A 13,588-nucleotide genomic window follows, 5' to 3' on the forward strand; every position below is an offset into this window, starting at 1 on the left:
ATAATAAATGCTATCCCTGAAGGAAAAAAGTAACCTATTTTCCGGAAATGACAGCCTGCGCAGTCCTGTGCTACATTCCAAATTCTGCTCATTGTTTTGTTCTGTATAATCCCAAATGGAGCCCATGAGATCCCATATTGTAGATGTGTTGGAATTTCTTCCTCTGCTTATAATCTGGGCTGACATAGGTTCAATGAAAGTAAGACAGGTGCGTAGAGACTACTGTACTGTTTAGACACAATTGTAATTAAGGTTTGTGTGTGTGTATGTGTACCCACAAACAAAAGAAGAACCGAAGACAACCCATGCACATTTTAATAATCAAGACCATCCTGCAGCTCTTACAGTAGATCCAATGAAGAAACTGCAATTGTTTTAAGATTAGAAGTGCATCTTAGGTACCTGTATATAGAATGGAATCCCAGCACTGCGTCTAGTGGCACATAGTTTAGAAGAAGGATCGCTAGATTTGATTTCTTCCAGTACATTGCACAGCCACTGCTCTGGCAGCCTGTGCAGGCTTTCATCGTCACACCTGCAATGCAAACAAGAGCATGGAAGGCTACAACTGAAAACACAGCAATCAGGTTACATAACACTTAATGATCTTAAGGTATCAGTGAAATCTCCTTTTTTTGGAAAAGCTCTGGCTCATGTCAAAGAATTGGTGCTTTTGAATTATGGTGCTGGAGGAGACTCTTCTTGAGTCCCATGGACTGCAAGAAGATCAAACCTATCAGTTCTGAAGGAAATCAGCCCTGAGTGCTCACTTGAAGGACAGATCCTGAAGCTGAGGCTCCAATACTTTGGCCACCTCATGAGAAGAGAAGACTCCCTGGAAAAGACCCTGATGCTGGGAAAGATTGAGGGCACAAGGAGAAGGGGACGACAGAATACGAGATGGTTGGACAGTGTTCTCAAAGCTACTAACATGAGTTTGACCAAACTGTGGGAGGCAGTGGAAGACAGGAGTGCCTGGAGTGATCTGGTCCATGGGGTCATGAAGAGTCGGACATGACCAAACGACTAAACAACAACAACAACTGGCTCATGTCAATTTCTCCCAAGAGGACTCTAGGATGCAGACCAAACTGCCTAATCCTTAGTCTGGTCCAGGCATCCCCAACCTGCAGCCCTCCAGATGTTTTGGCCTCCAACTCCCATGACCCCTAGCTAATAGGACCAGTGGTCAGGGATGATGTGAACTGTAGTCCAAAACATCTGGAGGGCCGAAGGTTGGGGATGCCAGGTCTGGTCTATACCAGCTGGCAGAGCCTCTACAGGGTTTCAGACACCAGCTTTTCCCAGCCTTGTCTGGAGACACCCAGGATTTAACCTGGGACCTTCTGCATGCGAGGCTGAGCTATAACGGTGTTTTGTTGTGGTGTCAGAAGTGTCCTCTTGCCGTGAAGTATTTTTCCTCTGCAGTTACACCGTTTGGCATAACCTATAAAGCTTTTCTGCACCGCAGTCTTAAAAAGAAATATTTCTGCCAAAACTAGCCTCCAGCAAAGGAGCAAAACCTCAAATTCGACCTGGATGCCATGCGCAGCCCAAAATATAGTTCAGCCAGCTGGTGAAAGTATTTACCCATTTCACATACTTTCCAAAATGCAGTGCAGATGACATTAAGGAAAGAGCTCAATAAATTAAGACTAGTCGCAGAAGATGCAAACTGTTCAAAAACAGGCTAAGCAGATGCGCTGCTTAGCTCCACAAGTGATTAAAGTATGTGGCTTCAGATGTTATATGAATGCTAATAAGAGCAGCACATAAAAGGGTCTAGCTTTGCTTCATGTGTTCTTTATATTTTAACTATTTTATTGTTCTTTTGTAAGCTGCCGTGCATGCATCCTGGGTCAATAAATTAAGTAGCCTACTGCATGTGTGTTGTAAGCATAACAGAAAATATACAGAAACATTACAAACCAGCATGACATTCAAGCACAGCCAAACACGGTTTAGCCCAGTGGTTTTCAACCAGTGTGCCGTGACACCCTGGGGTGCCCTGAATGATAGCCATTTCTTTTTCATAATATTTCCTCTCTTTCTTCACCAAGACACACACACAGAGAGAGAGAGAGATGAACTCAAAAATCTTGTAATGTACATCAATTGACTGTTCACTGATCTTAGTTTATTACTGGCTTACCACTCATTTGAAACAAACCATGATTCTGGTTCACACAATAAGCCATTCTAGGACTTGCTCATGCCACAAAATGGCATCTGCAGAGGAGGGAGGAAGCTATATAAAAGCGGTGGGGGGGAGGTATGTTCACGATTATCCCATGGCTGGGTTAGCGTGTCATGCAAACCAGCTCTAGGCCTTGCCTGGAATTCACCAAGAAAGCAATACAAAAATATAGCCAAGCTACCATATAGCTGAAAGGAAGAGGTGTTGGGCTTATCTTTGAACAAACATGAAGCTCCCTCCCGCTGGGACTAGCAGAAAGAGGAAAAATATACAGAAATGCAATCCAACAACACGACGTTGTGCTGCTTTGATGATGCCAGAAGTAATACAGTCCTTTCAGGTCACCCACTACAGCTCCCACATTTTTGTGCAAGCAAAACTCTGGTAGTCCCGAAGTAGTAAAAACAAGTAAGAACTGTTGACTTTGAAAATGGAAGAGACTACTCCCTTCGACTTGGCAATAGCACAACACTCTGGGAAGGCTGAAAAGCTGTTTCCGTGAGAAGCAAGTGGCAAGTGAGGGGAAAGAGCTTTTCAACCTTGCAATGGCAGTCACTAACTCAAGCATGTCTTTGCCCATGTTGACTCCTGATCAGTATCAGATGGAACAAGCGACTAATTTTATCATACTTAATCTCCAAAACCTCAATTAAAACATCACACAGCTCGCCAATGTGTAAGTTGCTCTGGTTCTAATTCAGCAAATGGCTTTTGTGGTTTCTCCGATTTACTTTTCCTCTTGCCAGTTTAAACAATCTCCTGTGCAGGAGAAGAGACTCCAGACATTTTCAGAGAATACAATATACTGCACATAATCTGCACCTTTTGCCACACAGCTGTACACCCCCCCAAAAAAAACCCCAACAATGTGCTAAAGATAACTTAATTTTGCAATATAATTAAAATGGTGCTTTATCTGTGGGCATACAGTATAAAACAGAATGTGCAATGTTATTCATCAACAAGCAAAACTGGTAGGCTTCTCAATGGGATATTATTTCAGACATAAATTCAGTCACAGGCAACAAGTTTCCTCATGTGTTATCTTTACAAATAATACAATAATAATTGAAGAAAATAAAGGCTTGCATCCAACTTTAGCCATAACCCACTGAAATCAATGGATAGGATCAATCCTATTTATTTCAGTGGGTGTACGAACACGGCTCAGTCGGATACAGCCCAAACAGTATTTTCTTCTAGAAGGCCTCTATGGTAGGTTACCTCAATTTTTGCTAGTAACAGTAGTTAGTGTTCAGCACTCAGCCATTTTTGTATCTTCTCTCTTGCCACAACCACATAAGTTACCAGTATACCTATAGTATTATTCCAATATTGCTGTGGGTGTGGGTGTGCATGTGAAACTGATGGACAGATGTTCGCCACCTATTTAACTCATAGAGGGGATGAAATCTGAAACACCAGCTCATAAAATCTTAGTTGCTTCAAGAGACCAGCATTGTATATAGAAATCCCACAACACCTTTTAATGGCCAAGGAAGCATTTGTTCACAGTATGACTGGTGGTTTAAAAACTAGTGAATCATGTTTCCTATCTCAAGATTTCCTACCTCAAGATTTAAAGCCAGGCATAGACAAACTCCGGCCCTCCAGATGTTTGGGACTACAATTCCCATCATCCCTAGCTAACCGGACCAGTGGTCAGGGAGGATGGGAATTGTAGTCCCAAAGATCTGGAGGGCCGGAGTTTGCCTATGCCTGTTTAAAGCCCTAAATGGCCTCAGCCCAATATACCTGAAGGAGAGTCTCCACCCCCATTGTTCTGCCCGGACACTGAGATCCACCGCCAAGGACCTTCTGGTAGCTCCCTCACTGCGAGAAGTGAGGTTGCAGGGAACCAGGCAGAGGGCCTTCTCAGTAGTGGCGCCCGCCCTGTGGAACGCCTCCCATCAGATGTCAAAGAAATAAACAACTACCTGACTTTTAGAAGACATTCCCCCATTTAGAGAAGTTTTTAATGTCTGATGTTTTATCATGTTTTTAATATTCTGTTGCGAGTTGCCCAGAGTGGCTGGGGAATAAATAATAAATTATTATTATTATTATTATTAAAGCAACCCAGGAAATTATTCCCCTAATGTTGTCATTATAATGTCAACACGAGGCGTACAAGAGTTAATACATGCAATCGCTAACAGGCAAAAAACCCTAGGCTATGAGTACAACTGCCTCAGGTGATCCTTGGATATAATAATAATAATAATAATAATAATAATAATAATAATAATAATAATAATAACAACAACAATAATTTTATACCCCGCCCATCTGGCTGGTTTACCCCAGCCACTCTGGGCAGCTTCCAACAGAAGAATAAAATCATCGATTAAAGATTAAAAGCCTCCCTAAACAGGGCTGCCTTCAGATGTCTTCTAAAAATCTGGTAGCTGTTTTTCTCCTTGACATCTGATGGGAGGGCGTTCCACAGGGCGGGCGCCACTACTGAGAAGGCCCTCTGCCTGGTTCCCTGCAACTTGGCTTCTCGCAATAAGGGAACCGCCAGAAGGCCCTCGGCACTGGACCTCACTGTCTGGGCAGAACGATGGGGGTGGAGACGCTCCTTTAGGTATACTGGACCAAGGCCATGTAGGGCTTTAAAGGTCATCACCAACACTTTGAACTGTGCTCGGAAACGTACCGCATGTGTGTTGGAGCATCACTTACAGTTCTGAAGAGTTCTCAGATTCTGGGCTGACCATACCCATCCAAGTTCTCCACTAGATCCCCCAAGACAGGAAGCACTATAGAAGGCTTCCTGTTTGAGATGGGACTTTGCCCGAGCAACAACAGTTTTCCTGGCTCTGGTGTGCTTCTATGTACTTTGGCTCCGATTCCTGGCTGGCTCCTTGCCTCTGATTCCCCAGCTCAACTCCTCACGCCCTTCCAACCGTGGCCAATGGCGGCTCAGCCCTGACAGCATGGACTGCACCCAAATGAAGTTGACTTTGCTTAGTTCTTATGTGGGAGAACTAATTAAAATGAAATGGAAAAAGACGATTCATCATAGCGGGTGTAAGTCGGCCTTCGTACACCTTTATAAATTATCAGATTTATACATCAGCCAATGAAAAGCACCGAGAATTTCCAAGCAAAACTGCAGCTCTTTTTTTCTGAAAGCTGTAAATGTATTACTCATTTTCAAAAGGAGAGGGGGGTGCATACCTGCCAAGTTGCTGTCAGAGAAATAAGGGACTGGGCCGGAAATAGCAGGGCGGAAGTAGCGCTGCCGCCATTTTGGAACTGGGCGGAGCATGCTCAGAAGTGACTTTTGATGCTGCTTTGCCCAGTTCCAAAATGGCCGCCGCGCCAGAAGTCGCACTGCAGCCATTTTGGAACTGGGCAGAGCAGCATCAAAAGTCGCTTCTGAGCATGCTCCGCCCAGTTCCAAAATGGCCGCCGCGCCAGAATAAACCGGGGGGGGGGGGACAAAAAAAATCCGTTTTTTCAGCTAGGAACAGCTGGAAAAAGAATTTATTCCACGTTTACTGGACAGCTTTTTTTTCAGAAGGAGCTTGAACATAAACATTTGTCAGGCTTAGGGAAATGGCACAAAGGATTCTGAACTCTGCTCAGCGCCACTGCTTTACTCCCTGTAGTCCATCTCCTGGCATCAGGTATCATTTTTCTTCCATTTATGCTCCAATACCAGAAGTGAAGGGAAAACAGCTTTGGGGGAGAAACAGCTTTGGAGTGTGGGGAAGAAGCTGAAGAGAGAAACTGCTTGAGGGATGGGTTCGCCACTCACCAGAACGTCCTTCTGCATTTAAATCACACAACTGCCCACATGGCCTATAGTCAAGGACAATAAAAGCTGTCGTTCAGAAACATCTGGAAAGCTAAGTTAGTGGCTCTTACATTATACGGCCTGCACATTTTTTGGTAAGCTGTCTTTTGAGTATTTTTGTGGAAAGGTTTAATAAGTAAGGTATGCTGTAGGCAGAGAGAGGGAGATGTTGAAGCAGCGACGGCTGCTTCACATTAATGAAATTACCTCACAGCATGGAATGGGGAACCTGTGGTCCTCTGAAATTGTTGGATCCCAACTTCCATAAGCCTCAGACAACATGGCAAATGATTAGGAGTAGCTGGAGTCCAACATCTGGAGGGCCAAAGGTTTCCCAACCTGAATTAAGAGAAGCACATTCTTCCTTTCAACATATTTTGGAAGTACTGCAAGACTACCTGCTTTGGATTGGTTTTCGTTTGACCAAACTGCGGGTGGCAGTGCAAGACAGGAGTGCCTGGCGTCCTATGGTCCATGGGGCCACGAAGAGTCGGACACGACTAAACAACAACAACCAGAAAGCAGGTGTATAGAGGAACAGAGAGCCAAGGAAACACTGAGGTCTTGGTTAGGTAATATGATATTTGGGTGTGCACGGAGGAGCTAAAACTATGGTTTACAAGAAATTAGCAAGTTCATATCCGCGTAAGTGACTTTCCTGCTTGCACAAAAGTTTGAATGCTACAGAAGAGAGCGACTTTTGGTGCCATTTACCTTGAGAGGACTTCGGTGAGCTTTACGAAACCGGCGTATGCCAGCTCAAACGCCCCTCTGTGCCTTGACTTCAGGAGATGATGCTTGAAATACTCCCCAATCTCTTTCACCTAGAAAAACGGTTTGGATTTTCTTAAGAAAACCGCAAGGATTTCACACACAAGTACTTTTGACAGGCTAAGAAGAATGGTATTGCAGACAGAGCCAATGCAATTGTTTACATAGCCCCATTGAAACCTATGGTCTGTTCCCGAGTTTACGTACGTCAATCAACTGCACTGCTTCTCCTGACAGCAACTCTTAGCATTGCTTGCATGTGTTAGTCGTTAAAAGCTGCTTTTTATACTTTAGAGCAGGGGTAGGCAACCTAAGGCCCGGGGGCCAGATGCGGCCCAATCGCCTTCTCAATCCGGCCCGTGGACGGTCCGGGAATCTGTTTTTACATGAGTAGAATGTGTCCTTTTATTTAAATGCATCTCTGGGGCATAGGAATTCGTTCATGTTTCCTCCCCCCCAAATATAGTCTGGCCCACCACATGGTCTGAGGGACGGTGGACCGGCCCACGGCTGAAAAAGGTTGCTGACCCCTGCTTTAGAGGGCTGGTTAGCCCATGTAATCTTTCCCCAGTGTGTAAACAAAAGGATGGCCTGCCGTAAGTCAGGGGTGGGAAACCATTTCGATGGTGGAGGCACACTGTTGATGACTCTGCACTCCCTGGGTCTTATAAGAGGTCCAAGCACAGCTCTCAGCCAGATGAAAACATCTGCTGGAGACAACGTGCAAATAAAAATATTAGCATTACTTCCCTGCACATAGGATAGCCAAAAAGCAAGGGATGCACTAAGCAGTTGGTCACCAGTACCCTTTCAAGTACAGCTGGCTGAAGTTTAAAACAATGGCAATGCCTTTGCAGGAGCAGGATTTGACCTCCCAGTTCCCCCCCCCCCACCTCCAGCCTCCTGAGAAAGGCTCACAGAAGGGGAAGAAAGCATGTTGTGTATATCAGACTGCCAAGATGGAAACTGGTCTGGTTGAAACCATATGGGAAAGGGAAAAGGTCATCAATTAAACCCAGAAATCTAATAAATCCAAAATATTTCCAAATGAAATACTTGTGGTAAGCTAATTTCTTGTAAACACTGTAGTCCGTTCTCTTGAACAGTCCCAGATGGTGTGCTAGCCTCCGTGAGGTTTTTAAAAGGGGGGGGGGTAGAAAAGCAGCCCTGAATGGGCATACGGTAATTCTGTCATCCAGCCTGTGGGGAACACGATACCCTCAATCCATCAATGTGTTTGCTGTCGAAAATTGCAGACCATAAAAGCTATACTAAAATGGCAATTTCATCGGCTCTCACCTTGCCATTTGCCAAATGAGAAACATATAAGTGGAAGTGAAGCTGAAGTCAGTTAAACAAATTCTCAATGTTTAATGGATAGATATACGACTACCCCCCCTCCGTGAAATAAATGGAAGACTCCCCAAGTATGGATGGCCTGAAGAGCAACTTCAGATTACACTTGAAAGTGCCCTTTCTAAAATGCTCATCTATGAGAACACTGTATCGTAACTGGTAATCAGTGTAAACAGTAATTAAATGTACCTAAATGGAAAATCAGTAAACAATTTGCGGTGCTAAAGCACTGTTTTATTCAAAATTGCTCCCCGTCACGAATCTCCCCTGAATATTTTTGTCTCTTAGAACAATCCTTTGAGCTACTTCTCAATGCCAAATTACAGAGAAGTGAACCAATTAAAAGAATCTGAAATTTTAAAGTAAGCACAGCTGCTGTTAACATCTAGCCAACACCTTCCCTCACCCCCACCCCCGCCCAAGTGTCTGTCCATAAAACATCAGCATTATTTGGAAAATGGCAAGACAGGTTTTTTTTAAAAAAAGATGTGATAGACAAAAGGCCAACAGTAACTTGTTCCAATAACAGGTAGGTAGCCGTGTTGGTCTGAGTAGAAGCAAAATAAAAAAATTCCTTCAGTAGCACCTTAAAGACCAACTAAGTTTATATTTTGGTATGAGCTTTCGTGTGCATGCACACTTCTTCAGATACACTAGAAACAGAAGTGTCAGACCCTATATATATACAGAGGGTGGTGGGGGTGGGTGGGAATGGGTGATGGGCTGATGGGAGTGGTAAACCTGTGGATGGCTGTTAACGGCTGCTGATGGCTGCAATTAGTCCTGGGGGGGGGGAACAAGGGCTGAGGCGCTAAAGGAAGCTTGATCATGCTTCCGTTTCCAGTGTATCTGAAGAAGTGTGCATGCACACGAAAGCTCATACCAAAATAAAAACTTAGTTGGTCTTTAAGGTGCTACTGAAGGAATTTTTTTATTTTGTTCCAATACTTCATATACAGTTCCAAGGACAGAAGATTTCAAACCATAGAATATTAAATAGTCTTACCTGCTCTACTGTTATCAGTGCATCCGGGTAACTGGGAAGCGCCTGTAAAGGCAGAAGCTGACACAACTTGCCTAAAAGTAACGATATTTCCTTCATACTTCGCCAGCAACAAACCAGCACCATTTGAGCTGTTACGTCACATGTCTGCTGTTCTTCATCTTAAACAAATAAGTATAATGGACATATGTAGAGGCAGCTAAAGACTTCTGTTCCAGCAAGGCAACCCAGGCATTTAATTTTAGCAGGTAAAATTTTGACACACAATTTCAGTAAATACCACTGTTTTAAAATGACAGATTACATTAAAAAAAAATTCAACATTACCTGTTATTTTTTAAAGGAATATTTTTAAGAAGCCCTTTGTTCCAGTAAGCAGTGTATACATTTTGTTAAATAAAGTAAACAGGTAAGGCTGGAAACAATTCCTGCCTGAAATCCTGGATGGCCACTGCTGTCCACTTAAGGCAATACTGAGCTTGATGGACCAATGGTCTGAGTCAATTTGAGACAGCTTCCTATGTTACTAGATTCCCCAAGGCCAGAATTGATAGGAGCATGTGTTGCTGGCGTTTTATGTCTAGGTTCTAAGTCAGTACAGCGAGAGAAGTCATGAATAATAACGCCAAGGTTGCAGGTTCGATCCCCGTATGGGACAGCTGCATATTCATTCCTGCACTGCAGGGCGTTGGAATAGATGATCCTCAGGGTCCCTTCCAACACTACGATTCTATGACTCTATGGCGTAGGATCTCAGGCAATGAAAGCAGGCAACATGTCCTTGCTCTGAAGGCCTTCAGCTTCTCCTGCCAAACAGTTGATTAGGCTCCCTGACCTCACATTAGAGATCTCCTTGGCTTCCTGAAGCCAGTCCCCTCTCTGAACAGGTGATCAGCATCGTCCCAGTTTTACAGTCTGTTTAGCACCACACACAAAAAAAAACCTGGTACTAGATACAGAGGATTATCTGTTTCCTGCAACGTCCTTTTCCATGTACAGGGCAAGATCTAAAAAACCATATACACACCTGTTTTCACCCCTGATTTCCTCTCAGTGGACCAAGGCAATCAAACAATGTGAGAATAAGTTTAACATAGACAAGACACCACTGGTGTCCTCTCTCTGTGTGTGTGTTGTTTTTGGGCAGCTGAAGAGATCACTGCTACATCAGCAAAATATGTAGGTCATAATCACTTTGAGGTTTTCTATAATCGAGCAGTATATATATATATATTTTATAAATTTTATATAAAAAATATAAAAATGTATATGAGGTCTGACTTATGTAAAGTCAGACCTCACCAATGGAACGCACAAATAAGATTGGCTACAGGAGGCGTGTTGGCCCAAAGTATTAAAAATGCAGATATTCAGTTAGAAGACTTTTAAAAAGGAGGAACAATCCCTTTTTCAACCAATCCATCTATTGCTATTAAAAACTACATGCATGAAATATGAAACTGTAGGAATTAAAGGGAGGGGATACAATTTTAAAAAACTAACTTCATGTGGCATAGATGGATTTTTACCTCAACATTCCCAGCATTTTACTTGTTTTGAAATGAAGGTCCCAACGGAGGCCATTTATATGTGTGTGAAATTCAACTACCCCACCCAGTGGCTTGGATGTGAAAAGCAACTTTTAAAAGGATTTCCCAAAACAGATGAAAATAGTAGGCAGCAGAGTTAATCCAGCGGGCAAGGGTTTTTTCTAACAGAGGCCATTTATAAGCCACTTTGGTTCATAAAGAGAGAAAGGTGGGGACACTAAAAAGATGCTTAACCTCAACCACCACCATTCTCCCTTGCACGCGTACACACACATGAGTTCACCTGAAATTACCTCTAATTTCAGTGCCAATGTTTTCCACTCCCTCACTGGTACAGTCCAGCCTGCAGCGCTCTTGGAACAATTTTGTTTCGCTGAAATAATCGTTCGTATCACGTGGCTGTATCTCACGCAGAATCAACTGCAAACGCTCTGAACTGTCTACAGAGAACAGAGAAAGTTGGCTTAAAAACTAAACACTTTCCAAACAACAGTTGATTCATCAATATTTCCACAACACTGAGTGGACCTCTCTTCAGGAGATATTTTCAGTTCTATGTCCTGAACAACCAAACGGCACAGTGAAGCCCACTAATGAGAGACAATAACGGGAACTAGCAAGAAGGCTGAAGACAACTTTGGTAAAGAACAAGCTACATAAAACTACTGCACCAAGAGATGCCAGGATTTTTAGAAAGATTCAAGGATTACCCAAGTCAGTATCCATTGGAATAAGACCTTCTGGTGATGAACTCTGAACCACTGGAGAAACTACAGCAGAAAGCTCATAAGACATCAGAATAAGCTTTGCCACCACCTCTTTCCATTCAGGAATCAGGGTCAAAATACTGTAAGAAGAGAAAATCATGGAATTCAAAGTAAACATTTCATTGTGACAAAATAACAATATTAACTTTATGAGAATTTTTAATACTTCTTATTTCTTTACTATAATCATACAATCCATACTGCAGCTTAGAATAGCCTTCTGAAAATTTCTGATTGTGGGGAGGCTTCTAAGCAAGCTCTGCTGAATGCAGTTAGAAACCCCCTTCAGACTACGGGACAACCAGCCTCCTATAACCAACATGCAAAAGACTAATTGATGCATGAAGGGGTTAATACTATAAAGCAAGCTGTCCTGACAGGCTTAGAATCATAGAATCATAGAGTTGGAAGAGACCACAAGGGCCATCCAGTCCAACCCCCTGCCAAGCAGGAAACACCACCAAAGCATTCTTGACATATGCCTGTCAAGCCTCTGCTTAAAGACCTCCAAAGAAGGAGACTCCACCACACTCCTTGGTAGCAAATTCCACTGTCGAACAGCTCTTACTGTCAGGAAGTTCTTCCTAATGTTTAGGTGGAATCTTCTTTCTTGAAGTTTGAATCCATTGTTCCATGTCCGTTTCTCTGGAGCAGCAGAAAACAACCTTTCTCCCTCCTCCATATGACATCCTTTCATATATTTGAACATGGCTATCATATCACCCCTTAACCTTCTCTTCTCCAGGCTAAACATACCCAGCTCCCTAAGCCGTTCCTCATAAGGCATCGTTTCCAGGCCTTTGACCATTTTGGTTGCCCTCTTCTGGACACGTTCCAGCTTGTCAGTATCCTTCTTGAACTGTGGTGCCCAGAACTGGACACAGTACTCCAGGCTTAGCTATGTCCACTTCCCTTACCTTGGGAGGAAATGGGTGATCAAGCCTACTGTTGCTTTCCAGTCTACTAGAGAAGCACAATGCATAATAAGGAGGTCTGAGCTAGTTGCTGCAGCTCAGTCTGCATGGCTCATACAAGGCACATTTGAGGACCCTATACCAGGCACATATAGGACCCTATACCAATAATTTAGGAACTTTTGCCACTGCAACTAAGCCAAGTTTTACTGCCCGTGCAACTTTTTCTGAACGCTGTATGGTAAAGCACATAAATCTGACCTTTGGAGAGTTTGTAAGTAAACATGGTTACTTGTAGTCATTTTCTATGCTAGCAGAATAGGGAAGTTTTTGGATCCACAAGGGCATATTTTAAAGGTCTAATGGCCTATATTTCCATCATTTAATTTGCTGCATATTTTGTGATTTTATATCTCTGCAGAGGTTCTAAACTTTGAACTTGGCACCCAGGAATTCTCCTTTTTATACTGGACCTATTTCCCCCCCCCCCTTCCCACAAACCTCCACACTAAACACACAAAGATCAGAGGTTCCGCCGTTAGGGGGGTGCAGGGGGTAGGATGCTGCCATGTTCCTGTTTGCATAGAGATATCTAAGTGCCTTTAGCAGAACATGATTAGAACCCCCATTCAGCCCCAAGGTGGACCTGGCAGGTACATTGACAATAGAGGTTGGGGCTGGTGCACCCCACCTTACACTTCCTACACAAGCTATTTAATCCCTAACCTAATACAGGGGCAATATTACTCACTTTAATGGTAACTGATGCAGAGCTGCTGTTATACAATGTAGACGGCCATACATGGGAAATGAAGTAGCCGCTTGAAGTAAAGACTTGTCTGCTTGCAGTATTTCTCCTTCAAGGTTCACCATCAAGTTTTTGACAACTATATATTAGTACAAACACAGGGGGGGAGGGGAATCAAAGTGATAATCATGGTATTCTGTACAAAATCAAATTCTTTTAAAATAAACAGACAGTTGAAGAATAGATGCCATGAGAGAGCCACCTCTGAACTTAAAAGTTGGTCATGAAAACAGAAGAACAGGAAGAGGGACTGAATACACACTCACTCACACACATTCATTTTGGGGCCACAATGCAACCTTCCCCACTGGCTTCCACGAGATTTGCTCTGGAATACATGATTTTGAAGGTTTTTCCTATAGCCAACACTAAAGAGCAACATTTTGTCTCTTAGGACATAAGAGCAGGGCAGATATA

General features: G+C 43.2%; 1 protein-coding gene across 5 annotated transcripts in view; it reads right to left on the reverse strand.

The window, feature by feature from the left end:
* The window catches only part of THADA (THADA armadillo repeat containing), a 151,930-nt gene that overhangs the window by 114,773 nt on the left and 23,569 nt on the right, over positions 1 to 13,588 (reverse strand). For 4 of the 5 annotated variants that reach the window (XM_035111205.2, XM_060273043.1, XM_035111204.2 and 1 more), the window contains 6 exons: positions 13,115 to 13,250; positions 11,393 to 11,529; positions 10,976 to 11,122; positions 9,136 to 9,293; positions 6,717 to 6,826; positions 403 to 535 (listed from right to left, as the gene is read on the reverse strand). In XM_035111205.2, coding sequence (XP_034967096.2) covers positions 403 to 535; positions 6,717 to 6,826; positions 9,136 to 9,293; positions 10,976 to 11,122; positions 11,393 to 11,529; positions 13,115 to 13,250 — 821 coding nt within the window. Of the gene's footprint in view, positions 1 to 402; positions 536 to 6,716; positions 6,827 to 9,135; positions 9,294 to 10,975; positions 11,123 to 11,392; positions 11,530 to 13,114; positions 13,251 to 13,588 lie in introns of those variants that run through there. The other variant, XR_009557388.1, reaches the window with a different exon arrangement.

This window comes from Zootoca vivipara, chromosome 3, assembly GCF_963506605.1.
Source record: "Zootoca vivipara chromosome 3, rZooViv1.1, whole genome shotgun sequence".
Lineage (NCBI taxonomy): Eukaryota > Metazoa > Chordata > Lepidosauria > Squamata > Lacertidae > Zootoca > Zootoca vivipara.